This window comes from Pelodiscus sinensis, chromosome 4, assembly GCF_049634645.1.
Source record: "Pelodiscus sinensis isolate JC-2024 chromosome 4, ASM4963464v1, whole genome shotgun sequence".
In the NCBI taxonomy this organism is placed as follows: domain Eukaryota; kingdom Metazoa; phylum Chordata; order Testudines; family Trionychidae; genus Pelodiscus; species Pelodiscus sinensis.
Window position 1 is genome coordinate 113,728,640 of NC_134714.1, and position 15,165 is coordinate 113,743,804.

At 45.2% G+C, this 15,165-nt stretch overlaps 1 protein-coding gene across 5 annotated transcripts in view; it reads right to left on the minus strand.

Moving 5' to 3' along the window:
* Positions 1-15,165, minus strand: part of PTPN5 (protein tyrosine phosphatase non-receptor type 5) — a 160,090-nt gene that overhangs the window by 37,119 nt on the left and 107,806 nt on the right. For all 5 annotated transcript variants that reach the window (XM_075928115.1, XM_075928116.1, XM_075928117.1 and 2 more), the window contains 2 exons: positions 8,528-8,766; positions 4,168-4,357 (listed from right to left, as the gene is read on the minus strand). In XM_075928115.1, coding sequence (XP_075784230.1) covers positions 4,168-4,357; positions 8,528-8,766 — 429 coding nt within the window. The remainder of the gene's footprint in view (positions 1-4,167; positions 4,358-8,527; positions 8,767-15,165) is intronic.

Genomic DNA, 15,165 nt, shown 5'->3' on the forward strand with positions numbered 1-15,165 from the left:
ATAGTACTTGAAGCAATTTACCACCAAAGCATGACTGATGGCTTCCGTTTTGTGTCAATGGTGTTCTTTTTTGAAATCATGAATATAAAACCCTCTGGATGACTAATGCCATGAATGGTGCACAGTATGTCACTATTTCAGCTCTTAATATTATTAGGATTGTATTGTGACTTGAGGCATAGATGTAAGCCAAGGATGGTGCGTAAGCTGTAACACTCCAGGAAGCACAGTACTTCAGACACACCCCTCTGAATCACAATTCCTCCTTTTCTTCCTCCTTGTTCCGTTTCGGGGTAGTAATTTTCTGCTGGCCTGTATCTGCAAATTACTACACCCTCCATAACAGCTCAGCTGCCTTGGCCGGTTAGTATGGGCTTGAGGGAGGGGGTGGAGACAGGAACCATGGGGGTTTGCCCTTCCCATCCACCTTCTCTGGGAGGGGAAACAGCAAGTAGTCATTGTGTATGCACCTATCTCTCCTACAAAACTAGACTTACTCCCTTACACAGGTGTGCAGGCCAAGTCACTAGTCCTTAGAGCAGGGGTGGGCAATTTTTTTTTGGGGGGGGGCTACTCTAAGATTTTGTAAAGTGTTCAAGTGCTGCATTTTTCTATGGAGGAGGTGCGGGCTCTAGGGTGGAGGCTGGGTGCAGAAGGGCACACGGGGAAAGGGACTGCGGTGCAGGAAATGGTGTGAGGTCTGAAAGGGTGTTTGGGTGAAGGAGGGGGTTGTGACCTGGGTCAGGAGATGGGAGTGTAGGGTCAGAGAGGGAGTGGGGGTGCAGAAGAGGATTCTGGCCTGGAAGAGGGTTGTAGGATGGGTTCTGGGGGGAGGAGGAGGAGGGAGTTGTGACCGGGGTGCAGAGGGTTTGGAAGGTGACTTGGGGAGGGAGTTGGGGTGTAGGAGAGGCAAGGGTGGCAGAAGCAGGCTCTGGCTTGGAGGTGCTTATCTAAGCACCCCCCAAGGCAGGCCAGGCTCCCTGCCTGCCACAGCTCCAGCCCATTGAAAATGCAGCTTACTCCCTCCACGGGGCTCTCAGCTCTTGGAGGAGGAAAGGTTTGCGCCACCCCCATCCCCAGGCCAATCTCTCAGCTCCCATTGGCTGGCTGTTTCTGGCCAATAGGAGCTGAGGATTGGTCTGGGGGATGGGGAGATCACATGAAGCCGTCCCCTCCCTCCAGAATAGAGAGTCACTGGGAGCAGCCCTGTGTTCAAACAGCAGCTGCTGCATGCCTGAGGGTCCTGATGGGTGTCCGCGGGCTGGATCTGGTGGCTTGGTGGGCTGAATCTGGCCCGGGAGAGAGATCTTGCCTACCCTGGCCTTAAAGAGTAAGTTCTTCAGGGCAGGGCACTGATCCTGTGGGCTCTACCATGATATAAATATTACATAAAAATAGTAACTTCTTAAAGGATCCTTAACAGGGCTATTTCGTTTTCAGAACTAGTCAAGGGGAGAAGTAACAGGTGAATTAGCTATGGGTTAACGATCCTTTCACATCTACAGTACAGAGTTCAAATCTCAGAGCTCAGGTTGGTATCATTAGGAGCCATCTGATTGCTCTTCGGGGGCTACAGCATGTTAAATTAGTCGATCAATTCATAGTGGATGCACTACCACATCAAGCAGCCTCAGGAGAAAGACCAAGGACTGAATGTGACCACAGAGGGTGAACTCCACCCACACCCTGATTTTGTCCCTTCAGAAATGGAGGGAGGCAGGGAGGCTGACCCTGCTCTGGCTCTGCCTGTGTTTACTGTGTTTTGTGGGTAAACAAAAGGCAAAAGATGGGTAAAATTAACCCTGAGTTTGCTCTTTCAGATGCTCTCAGCCCTCCTCTTACCCAAATATATGGGGGGAAAAAACCCCACAATAGTAATCTTCCACTTTAGCAAGTACCCAATTAAAAAACAAAATACATCACAAGAATTAGGGTGACCAGATGTCCCAATTTCATAGGGACAACCCTGATATTTGGGGTTTGTCTTATAAAGGTGCCTATTACCCTGCATTCCCATTCTGATTTTTCACCCTTGCTATCTGACCACCCCTCCCAGGCTGGGACAGGAGACTCATGTATACACGGAATCGCGAGTAGTGATTCCGCGATTTGTGAGAGTCTCCTCTATTGCCATATGGGAAAGGTATAAGGCACTTTCATACCAGCACAATTACATCCATATCAAGGGTTGTAATGGTATAAACTATATTGGTTAAAAAAAAAATAAAGCACCCCTTTTACCCACAGGCTACGTCTACACTGGCCCCTTTTCCGGAAGGGGCATGTAAATTTCACGAGTCGTCGTAGGGAAATCCGCGGGGGATTTAAATATCCCCCGCGGCATTTAAATAAAAATGTCCGCCGCTTTTTTCCGGCTTTTAAAAAAGCCGGAAAAGAGCGTCTAGACTGGCCCCGATCCTCCGGAAAAAGTGCCCTTTTCCGGAGGGTCTTATTCCTACTTCAAAGTAGGGCACTTTTTCCGGAGGATTGGGGCCAGTCTAGACGCTCTTTTCCGCTTTTTAAAAGCCGGAAAAAAGCGGCGGACATTTTTATTTAAATGCCGCAGGGGATATTTAAATCCCCCGCGGATTTCCCTACGACGACTCGTGAAATTTACATGCCCCTTCCGGAAGAGGGGCCAGTGTAGACGTAGCCACATAGTTTTTATATGGGTTTAACTACTTGAAGACCAGCTTTCAATAGTGACAAACGTGCCCATCCCCCCAGGGTAATGTTCTAACTGGTCCCAAGGAATCAGTAATGAATCACAAAGCAGGATTGGGCTGATGCTTTTCCTTTGAAAGATACTTTGTCTGCCTCATGTTTTCTTTAGCCTATTGCTTTGGGTCTTTTCAGGTGGCCCAATCTTCCGGTCTTTAATCAGCTTTTCCTCAGCGCTTGTCCAAAAAGGAAAAGTGAGACTGAAGGAAAACTGAGTAATCCATGAGTAAGAACCCCTAGGATCTGGCCTTCTGTTTGGAAACTGTGCCCCAAAAAGTCTCCTCTGCCTCTGCTTGTGAAAGGGAAGAAAACACAGCAGTTGCAGTTGGGGGGGAATGGAAAGGGACTGTTCTGAGGTGTAGTTTCACTGTTTTCTCTGCTCCACAAAAGGCCCTCCATGGATTCTCTGTCAGGTTAGGAAGCGGCTGGGTTTTGGGGACAGAAGCTGTGGCAGGCATCCTCCTCCTGTCACTCTGCTGGGATTCCATACTTTAGAGAATGGAGACCGGGTCAGTACGAACTCAGGTGGTCCCCACTTGTGTGCTCTAAAAGACCCTGGCATGAAAAGAGGCCTGAAGTAGGCTGTGGGTGAAGTAGACAAAGATCCTCTATTGCTTAACATGCAGCATGGTCATTTTCACTCACTGCAAAGTGGGCAAAATACTCTGCTGAATCAGAATTCTCCACTCATTCATACTTGTAGTATCCTTTTGCACTCACTTTGCCCAGGTACAAATTCCAAGTTGCACAACAGTGGAGAATGGAGCAGTTAGGACAGAAGCTGGGAGAAAGTGAAAAGCCACTGTGCTAACTGCAATTAAACATAGGGTACGTCTAGACTACAGGCTTCTGTCGACAAAGAGCATCTAGACTACATTGAGTTCTGTCGACAAAGCAAGCTGCTTTGTCGACATGGCAGTGTAGATGCAAAGGACAGTTTAGATGCAATAATGCCTTCTGTCGACAGAACTCTGTCGACAAAAGGAGTTATTCCTCGTAAAATGAGGTTTACCAGTGTCGACAAAACTGCTGAGTTCTGCCGACGTTATGTCGACAGAAGTCAGCGGTAGTGTAGACGCAGGTTTAGTTTTGTCGACAAAAGTCCACTTTTGTCGACAAAACCCTGTAGTCTAGACACACCTATAGCTAGCCTTGTTACAAAGCGGTGTAAAAATCCAAATCTTACTTCCTTGCTTGAGCTGTGTATTTCATGCTGGTATTTCCACCAAAAGCAGTGTTAGAATGCTTTCCCCCAAACCAAAAGTGGATACATGAAGTCAGGGAAAGAGACTTCAGATTCATACTGTCAACTGAAAAAGCAGCTAATATCTAATGAACATTTTTCTAAGTGGATGACAAGGATAGTGACAGTGCCAGGAGGAGGCAATGTCCCATTTTTCAGATGCCACAACCTCTTCTTTCAACTTGAGAAGTCAAAATACTCACAAAAAACTCTGCCTGGAGTATGAAAGGGTCTAATGCTTTCTCGTGAAGTTCCTCTGCAGTAAGAATGTTTGACGCAGTCTGTAGGTACTCTCGGGCCGACTGTTCTCTTGGTGACATGACGTAGCCGAAGCCTTGCTCGGAACAGCCTGGTGTACACATGTCCAGTGTGAGTGAAACATTTGAACCTCTCCTGCAAAACACAGCCCCAAGTGAAGACATCAGCTATGAAGGCTACGTGGAACACTCTGCAGTAATTAAAATATGACTTTCGATCCTTTGAGACAATGGCACTTCTGATGGTTCACTGAAGATTTTGTAACTCTCAGAGCTTGTGTACACTAGAAACAACTGACTTGATGCTGACAACAGGTATCAGCAATGGGCACAGCTGACTCAGTACTAGGACAGTTTAGCAGTAGGCATACACAAATGTTCAGCACTGGTTTGCCATGTTTGTTGCTGACTCCCAGTGGTCTGTTTTTCTACTGTAGCCAATATCTCATGCAACTAGTCGGAATATGGCGTGGAGAAAGTGAATAAGGAAAAGTTATTTATTTGTTCCCGTAACATAAGAACTGGGGGCCACCAAATGAAATTAGTAGGTAGCAGGTTCAAAACAAACAAAAGGAAGTATTTCTTCACACAATGCACAGTCAACCTGTGCAACCCCTTGCCAGAGGATGTTGTGAAGACAAGGACCCTACCAGGGTTCAAAAAAGAGGTACCGGTAGATAAATTCATGGAGGACAGGTCCATCAATGGCTATTAACCAGGATGGGTTGGAATGGTGTCTCTGGTCTCTGTTTGTCAGAAGCTGGGAATGGGCAAGAGGTGTGGGATCATTTGATGATTCCATGTTCTGCTTATTCCCTCTGGGGGCACCTAACACTGGCCACTGTCAGAAGACAGGATACTGGGCTAGATGGGCCTTTGGTCTGACCCAGTATGGCTGTTCTTATGTTCTTAATATCACTGATGTAAAGTGAAGGCATTGATAGACCCAGGCCAACATTTGGAAAACTTGAATGCCTAAAATAAGGCACCACTACCCATACTTAGCCACTTGAATAGAAGTGACTTGGCTCTCAAAGATGTGGAGCAGGAAAATCCAGGGATGCTGCAGGACCTCTACAAACCACACTAAATTTATTTTAGGTAGCTATGCATGTGGTGAGCCCCCTGATTTTAGGCACACAATTAAAATTTTTGGCCATAATTTTCGTTACACCTCTTACTCATGTTAAATTGCACTTTATCATTAAACCACTTTATTTCAGAGGCACAGCAGGAAGGAAAATGTGTTATTCAACATGAGTTAGGGTAGGAAAATCTGCTCTATTATGATGGATCATCTTTCTGCTTGGAAAGCTTTTCTTTCTGCTAAAATATCAACAACTGCTAAAAGGGGAAATAACCTCAAGCCCCAGAAGGTTAACAATAACGATAAATACATAAGTGCCATGAGTGTAGGAATGACTGTAATTTATACAGGTTGTTCAAGTAACAGAACGATAGAGTCAAAATGTTGAAATTGCTTTAAGATGTAGTGACATTGAGAGATAAGGGTTATCACCTCCCCTAAACATATGGATATTGGTGACTGAAGGGATACAAATCTAAAATCAATTTTAAAAAGCGTCACAAAGTGCTGCCAAGTTCATGTGTCACATTCAACAGTAAAATCCAAATGCAACTTCTAGATCTGTGTTAAAAAAATAATGCAACAGGCTCATTACAAGACCAAGTTGTAATGCTTTGTACAACTATGCAGCAGACTTATGTTTGCTTTCCCCTTCAGTGGAATTTGGAGTTACTATGAAGGCATATTCCTTAGCCCCTGGAAACACTGTCTGTGTGTGCGTGCACATGCACACACGCACATGTTTGTGCATATGCACCCTCAAGGCTAATTAAGGAATGGCGCTGATAGTCTCTAAAAGAAGTCATGCCCAACCCTCGGTCAGGACAGCAGCCATGACACAAATTCATAGGAGAATGGTCTTGGCTGAGACACAGAACAGAGGCCCTAATCAATTACTGCCATTGAGTATTTAATGGTACTTTTCAAAAGAGTTTGGTATGTTTTCCCATATTCTGCTCCAATCCAATTCACAAAATTATGTTTTGTCTAATTACATTCTCTCCTGCTGCTTCAGGCAGATATAGGATTCTCTTCGCTTCCCACCTTTCAGTACTGTGCAGCACTGCCGTAAACTGCAAAATAGCTGTCCCAGGTCAACCCAGATGTGGCTGTAGTCCAGTGACAGCTGAAGTGACTCAGTTCTCTCAGGATGAGAAGAGGCTATGTAAATATATTAATATTCCATTCCAGGGATGGAGTAGTGTTGCTTCCCTATCTCAAGAACTAGTATTTAGTGCCATATGACCATAGCTCCTTGGGTTCTTTTCTCCAGCATAAATGGCTCAGGAAGGACAAGGGTGGAAGTATTTTGAGAAGTTGGGAGGAGGGGTGGAGAGATGATTTAACAAAATAGTATGAAAACTAACACTAAACAAATGCTTCCTGTGACTGCTCCTTGCAACAGTATAATCCTCAGTTGAAACAGAAATTTGCCTTCCCACGATATATTTATGTAGGGAATAAAAGGTTATTTTACATCCCCAAGTGTACAGATTTCTCTTAGCAAAAGGATTTCAGTTAGTCACTTCCTTCCTTCTCAACTGACAGTTTTATTACTGTTGCAAAATCTACACTGACACTAGCTACTTCTACTAAACCGAACTAATTTGTATGTTCCACACTGGCTAGTTGGCCCCTGACAAAGAAGCAGCAATGAGTCTTTATACAGGAAAGCTGGAACAATTTGTATAGTAGGGGTGCTGAGAGCCATTGAATGAAACCATCAAGCCAGTGTATGATGGAAACCCCTTCAAGTTAGGGGGTGTGGTAGAACACCCGGTGCCAGCAGCTATGTTTTTATGAGTAAGTATGGAAAGTAACTGGGGAAAGCAGAATGCATAAGTGACCACTCTGTTATTTCACAGGCTAAACCTGCTCCTACTCTAAAAATGGCAAAGGGATCATTGATTTGGGTAGGGTAGGGAAGGAGTTGTGCACTTAGGTCACTGGAATGTCACACTATAGAGCAAAACAACCACAGGAGTTTGATGGCACATACAGCAAGCAATGCAACAAAACCATTAAACGACAAGGGCAAAAACTACTCTAAACTCAGACAGGCGCTCCCCTAGATGGGACTTCCATCTTCAGGCTCCTTCATCTGTTTGACTGGCACAATTGGTGGGAAAAATGAGGAGAGACAAAGAGGTATGGGCAGTGAAAAAACTGAGAAAACGCAGGCTTCTGAGGGCTGCAGTCCACTCTGAGATGAAGCGAAAGAGACAAGATTTTAGCTCAACCTCAGCTGCAGTGAACAGAAATGCTGACTTTGGTGTATTTCAGTGTAGCCCCATTTCTTTCGTACATGTGCACTTAGTCTGTAGAATATCAGAATGAAACAAATAATCCCGGGGATGAAAGCCTCAGACATAATTCGGGCCAACTGAATGCTCAAAAAACTCCTCCAGACTCAAACCCCAGGTTCTTGTCTGGCACATATGCTATCCAAACAGTGCTTCTTACTGCCTGCATTTTTGTGTGGCGGAAGTACAGTGATATGGGTGAAAGAAGAATCAATATGCAATGAATATCAGTCTGATATACACTGCTCCTTCCTTCCACTGCAAAGCTGCTCTTTCCCAGAAGTGAAACCTGTGCTGCGGAAACAAGCTGCCCCCGCTGGGGCAAGGAATAAATATTAAATTTATCCATGGTGATTCTATTATCTTACAATCCAAAAGAGGTTACTGGGGAATGACCCACTTATAGCACCATTACTACTAGCAGCCAGATGTGAGATAAATTATTTTTGGAAAAGACTAGCCTGCCAACATTAGTGGCATCAAGAAATAAAGCATGGGTGAGCCTGTCAGTAGAAAAGATATCAGAGAGCCTTACAACAGCATCCGAGACATTTTATAATATATAGTTACCATTTTTGGAATGTAAACAAAATAAACATGCAGATAAAAATAAGAGCCTGTCCAAATACAAATGGGTTTTAAGGGCAACAAACAGAGATTACAAATGAGATTTGGTAACATTTGTACAGAAAGTTCATGTATGTTAATCCTGATAAAACAAAAAGTGACTATGTATCTCAGCATTGTGTCTGTCCTCGAAACAAAGCACAAATTAAAATAACCTTTCAGTCTCAAACTGATGTTTTAAAACAGAACACAATGTAATGCAATGCAACTACCAATTTGGTCTATTCAGAGCTTCTACACTCTGCATATATTATGCCAAACTTCTTGCTTTCCGTCAGAACTGTCCTACCTTTCTTGCAATCCCACAGATTTAACTGTTAGAGTCGCTGGATCTGTCTCTGCTTTGATGTCCATCACGCAGTCAAAGACTGGTGTCTCTGGCACTGGATCCAAATCTAGAAAGTCATCCTCATTTTTATCCTCTGTCCATTCTGAGTATGTGAATGAAGGCTGGCGGCTCACAGACTGACGCCTATCCTCTTGAAGGGGGAAAGGGGAATTCTGATGGGTTTTCACAAGATACCAAATCTGGAAGAAACAAACCGTTTAAAAATGATCTGTAGTGCCAGATGGTCTGTACACTCTAAAGACAGACACACCTTTTGAGCAAAAATCTCATTCATTCTATCCAGTAAAATGGAACTGCGCTTGAGAGAGTGGGAGAGAGTTCCATACAGGAGGAGCTTTCCTTTACAGAACACAAGAACATACCCTTTCCTAGTCTAATCCTGCTTCCAGGCACAGAGGGCTCCCTATAGCCTGTCAGGAGTCACTCTGGAACACAGTGGAAGCATTCGGTGCTTGTGACTATTACATATATGACCAATGTGAAATCACTTGTTCTTTTGTTTAATTGATCAACTTTCACCCAGTGTTCACAAAACCAAATCCACTCTATTAATCTGCAGAGTATGACCAGCCCATCTGGGATTTAAAGCAAGTAAATAAATACCCGTTTCTCAAACCTCAAATCTCCGATGATTTAGCACTGTATCCTAAACTCACACTTGTTTTTCATGAAAACCTTGTCTATCAAATTTTTTGATGGCCCCTAAATGCTTCAGAAAAACCTGCACCAATTTTCAGTTCAGTGATAAAACCTCTTTTGCAAACTAATAATCTAAAGATGACAAACTGTATAATAAATTCTGTTAAATTATCTGAAATAAGTGTCCACAGTATAATTAAGGATAGAGAATCACACACATTTAAGAACTATTGTATCACAGGTTTTAAGGCCAGACGGTACCATTATGTTCACCTAATCTGACCTCAGGCACAGCACAGGCCAAAGAATTTCACCCATAATTCTTGCATTAAGCCCATTCTTCTGTGTGATATTGACTAATGCACAGGCACTAATTATTGCTAATATGTTTTCATTGCTCCTAAATTAAGCCTACTACTTAGTTCCCCCAAGTTTACTAACTTTCAGTGGGAGTTAGGCCCTCTGAAAACCCCAGTCACACTGGATTACACAAATGTAGTGGCAGATTATATTGTTTGGGAACATTAGGTTGGATTTATTTCCAATTAGCAACAGGTCCTAGTGGCAAAGTCTGAGATCAGAGCTGAACTTGGCTGAAGTCCTGAGGTGTTTGGACCTGCGGTCTTGGAGTAAGGCTCTCTCCACTATACTAGGCTAGGAACAATCTAACTCAAACTCATTGGAGCTAGGGCCTACAAAGCAGTGCTCTCCTCCTTTCATATGCTGAGTGCCCTCATCTCCTTTTGAGTTCAGTGGGAGTTTGAAAGCACTCAGCATCTCAGAGGATAAAGCCTTTCTTGGTCTTTTTATTTTAAAGGGACACTATCAAAAACAGGAGTCAGGCTCTGTCAAAAAGTCAAGTTTCTTTCCTTAAGTTATAAACAACAACCTAGAATATTAACTCGGAAAGGATGTTAAAAGCCAATTTTCTTGTCACTCGACATACTTGCCATTTATTTCTGGCATTTCTCTCAGCTTGAACAATTTTTGTGCACTTTTGTTTATAGGCAGCTTCAATATCCAGTTCCCATGCATTGCTTAGATTACAAATACTGAAAAGGGAATGGGCATCTGTTTAAACATCTCTACTTAGCTTGCAAGTATATAAAAAATTGCAAACATTTCTGTTGGTCTTATGTTTTATAAAAATACTGGGCCAAATATAAATCGACAGTGTCCTTTTAAGTTTGGCTTGAAGCATGAAGGTTAGAGAGCTGAGCTCATCATTTTTTCCAAATGCCACAGTTCTAAGGACCTCTATGTGAGGAAAGGGACCCCGCCCAAATATCTCCTGGTTTTTAACACCAGAGGAGAGAGTTTAAAACTCTGGGTAGAATTGGCACCTTGCAGGTTTTGTCCTTCTCTGGTGAGTACATGGAGAGAAGCATGTGACGATAAGGCAGTGAAGATAAAACCTGGCAAATGGTGTGACGTGAGCAGGAGGCCATGTGGCCAAGAAGGGAAAGGCAAATTCTGATTGACATCCTGGGTTTGATAGTGATCTGATGTACGAGAATAGTCCCAGCATGAAACCTCATTAGAGACAGACATGTTCTCACTGTCGTTGAGTCCATCATCTCCTCTCTAAAATCACTCAAGGAGAATTCTGCCACCAAAAATCACAAGTTCTGCCCCCAATATTTTAAAATTCTGCCAAATTCTGGTTATTATATTTGTCAAAACAACACAATATAATGTTAGTTTCAATTATTTTTGTAATTTATTTCAAAATATCTGCCTCCAATTATGTCTATTAATACAGGTAACAGAAGAGATTCAGGATTTTTTTTTGACAGATTCCTTATAAGGCATACTAATACAGAACTCGAGAAATAAGTCCTTTAAAGTTCTTCAGTGCAGAATCATATTTCTTGCATCTCTCAGAGGCAATCAATGCAAAGGCTTGGGGGTAGTGAGGGGTAATGGAGGCGCTGAGGGAGAGGGGAAATACCAGCTAGGAAGGAGTCTGGGAGTGAACCTGTAGGCCAGTTGGGTGTGGGTGGGAGAAATATGGAAAAGATTTCTGAAGGGGAAGCAACTGTTAGAGAGTTGGGGAGCCTTTCCCAGGCAGTCTCTGACTGACCGCTACACCCTCCCAAGAAGTCAGACATATCTGCCCACTGCCCCCTTTTGTTCCAGGCAGGAATCACCTCCTACATGCAGCAAGGGATGATCAGAAGGTAGTGGATAAAATGACTGGGACAGAAAGGGCCCAGACAGAGAAGGAAATCTGCACCAAAGCAAAACAGGCTGCGGTAGAGACTCCCTTCTGGAGAAGAGGGTGCTTGAAGTTCCAGGGGACTGGATTAAAAGAGCTACAAGGGAGGTTAGTAGCTAATGAGCAGTCTCTGAAGGGAGCTGAGGAGGCCCTGCAAATAGCAGAGGGAACTCAGAATTCCAAAAGGACCAGGCACAGCCTGCTAAAGAGGAGGAGCAAAATGTGTGTTGCCTCTCATGGGGAACAAAGGGATAACCTGCAGGTATGGTTCAAGCAGGCACAGGAAAGGAGGCATCCCATCTTCGGGGTTGCAAGTTTGAGGAGAGGGGGGGTTATGGGACATCTGTCCCACACTGGCATGTAGAGGGTTAATAGAACACTATGGAGGCTGTATGGGAAACAGCCAATAGAAGAGAGGCTGTGCGGAGAAGTCAATCTGAGACACAGGCCACAGCAGGCTCAGTCACTGCCTGGAGCTCAAGGAGGGAGAATTGAGGTACATCTAGACTACAGGCTTTTGTTGACAGTCGACAAAGCTTCTGTCGACAAAGAGCGTCTAGACTACATCCAGTTCTGTCGACAAAGAAAGCCGCTTTGTCGACATGACAGTGTAGACGCAAAGGACAGTGTAGATGCAATAACGCCTTCTGTCGACAGAACTCTGTCAACAAAAGGTGTTATTCCTTGTAGAATGAGGTTTACCGCCGTCGACAAAACTGCTGAGTTCTGTTGACATTATGTCGACAGAACTCAGTGGCAGTGTAGACGCAGGTATAGTTTTGTCGACAAAACCTTGTAATCTAGACACATCCTTGGTTCCTAGCACATGGATGGAAGCTAGCACCATGGACAGAGCAGTTCCTGGCAGGGATGGGGAAAGCTCCTGGCTGGCTATTAGGACTGACATGCTGAGGTCCTGTAGTAAAGACGGTGCTGGGATTGTGGGGAAGTGGCCCAAGAAAATGTACTAAGAAGCCAGAGGGGACATAGCATGTTGGTACCAATCTATAGGGTGCCTAGGCCAGGATCTGGTGTAGTTGGCAGTCCCAAGCCCTCATTCTTCCCCCCATCACCAAGGAAGTGGCTGGACAGTCATACTAAACTCGAGGGGAGAACACAGCTGGTGACACAGCTGGAGAGCTGTGTCACGAAGAGCACACTGCTGTCCCTGGAGTGACGTAGGTTAGAAAACGGACATGGCAGCAAGAGAGGTACCACTGGGAGAGAGCACAGCAACCCACGGAGCTAATTCCTGCAACGGCCAGCAGAGGCACCAGTGCGGTGACTGAGCTCCATTGCACAGCCTATTAAACATGGGGCTCTGAACTGCTTTCAACAACAGCACTTGTGTACCGCTCAGTGCCTATCACCTATAATACTATTGTGCATGGTCTAGCCTATTTGGGGAGCTAAGGCCACTACAGATATGCTCATGAGCAGCCTAAACTCTGTGGTCACAAACTTAACACCAATGGCTCTCAATTGTACCTTAAACCCAAGTTGGAGGTGATGTGAAGCCAGCCTCACTCAGGAAGGCAAATTTCCTCTCTGAGTCCCCTCCAGAGCACTCACTACTACAACTTTTTGGTTGCTCTCTCCTGCTTATGCATTCAGCTCTTCCTCTCTGCTCTCTCTGGGGTGTCTGTGCCAAGGCACTTGTCTGGAGCAGTTTGCATGCTACGGACACTGCACGAAGCATGGACGTGCACCCTGACTGCTAAGAGACAATGTGTGCATCTGTACTTCACCCCTGTGCAAAGGACCCAGCACGAGGCCATCCAGCATAAGGGGCGTCTCTGCAGAGCTGGATAGCCAGGTTGTGGGGAGTCTGTCAGTAGCTCAATAGGCTGGAAAGCCAAAGGAACACAGCACTCCCTTTGAAAACAAAGGTGCTTTCCTCTAGGTTGAAAAGACATGTGGGGGATAAGAATCGTGAAATGACTGGAGGAAATTAAATTACATTTAAAATTAATAGAATTTTAAATAAATGGTAAATTAGTCGGCTTTGAAAATCATAACCCTGGTTTTGTGCTGGAGACTGTGTGCCAGGCTCTTCCGCAGGGGGTGGGGGAAAACCAGGGCACGATCTAGCTTGAGCTCAGGAGGGGAGAGGGGCCCACCACATCAGTTACACAAGCCTCAATCCCCAAGCCAGAGCTGGTCCATGTCCACAGTTGGGAATTACTGTGCTCAGTAACAGCACGTCACAGCCAGTATTCCCAGGAAAGAGCATCATGACTTACACAAAGGAACGTTTTCTAGAGCCATGAACTCTGGTACTCTGGGCTTCAGGCAATCTCTAACGTTCACATGAAGCACTGTGACGAGATGGTTGCCCTGCACTGGAGTGAAAAGGGTTAAAACAGCCCTGGCAGAGGGCTGTGGCTAGGAGCCAATTGGGAGAAGGCTTGTGGCAGCCAATCAGAGCCCAGCAAGGTTGTATAAAAAATATGGCTGACCAGAAAGAGCTCTCTCTTGCTCCAGCTATGGAGGGAGAAGGACCTCGCTGCCCGCTAGAATGAGGTACCTTGAACAGAGCAGTGCTGGGGGAAGGCAGGGTGCGCCAGGGGAGCTCAGGCCTGAATAAATTCCAGGCTGAGGCCCAGTGAAAGGGGCCCAGGGAGATACTAGGGCTGCAGAGGAGCAGCCCGGGCAGGAGAAAGCAGCAGATGCATGCCCCGTTGCCAGTGATGAGTGGCCATTTCAGACTGCAGTTTACCCCTGAGGCAGGAGCTAGATGATGTCCATCAGTGGCTCAGAGATAAGGTAGGTATAGGTGGTTGGGTTTCCCTGGGGGGGGGGGAGGACCCCAGAGTGCGGGGCACTGCTGCGGAGCAGTACTCTGTGGTCTGGATGAATGGTGGAGAATGGACATAAAAATATCAGCAGGTGAGACACCGGCAGGTGAAGGTGCTCTGAGGCTGGACTGGGCTAATTCCCAGAGTGACCAGCAGGAGGTGCCACGGTGCTTGAAGTCATGAACCTGTTACAAGCAGAAAAGACCTCAGATTTGAAGGTGAAATTTGTAAGACACCCCCATGCACTCAATTTATCTACTACCTCTCAGACAATGAAGAGTTGAGTAAAGCCTTGCTTCAAAAGAGTCTAGGTGCTGCGTTATAGATGTGCTGGTACAAAGGAGCCACAGAGCAGATACGAGGTGCCCTCTCCTCTGGGAATATCCCCAGAGCAGGGAACCTGTATGCCAGGCACACAGTCAGCTCTGCCAGATCTTCATGGCCACCATAGCAAATGGGGCACATGGGCTGGAAATGGAAAGGCAAGAGGAGGCATGTCTGGGGCAGATCTGCATTCTGGCAATACGACACTCCTGCCTATAGGGGTCACTGAAGCAGGGGCATAAATTAGGGCAGCCCCTAAATAGGGGGAGCATAATCTCCCTCTCCTGTCAGTACTTTGACACTTGCACCAGTAGAGAAATGGATGAGGCACCCAGCTTTTAAGCATCACCACACATTACAATGACTGCAGTGTGCCAAATTCTGATCTCATTCACACAGGTGTGAATCAGGAGTAACTCTGTAAGTTTAAATAGTCACTCCTGATTCACAGCAGTAAAAATGAGAGCCAATTTTTTTGTGTGCATTGTAAACATTCACTAAAGAGTTAACTCGTGTGATATAAATGACTTGACTATAAAGGAGCTCCGTGATGTCCTAACACCTCTACGAAGGGGTTAGATACATTTCCACGGGGAAAC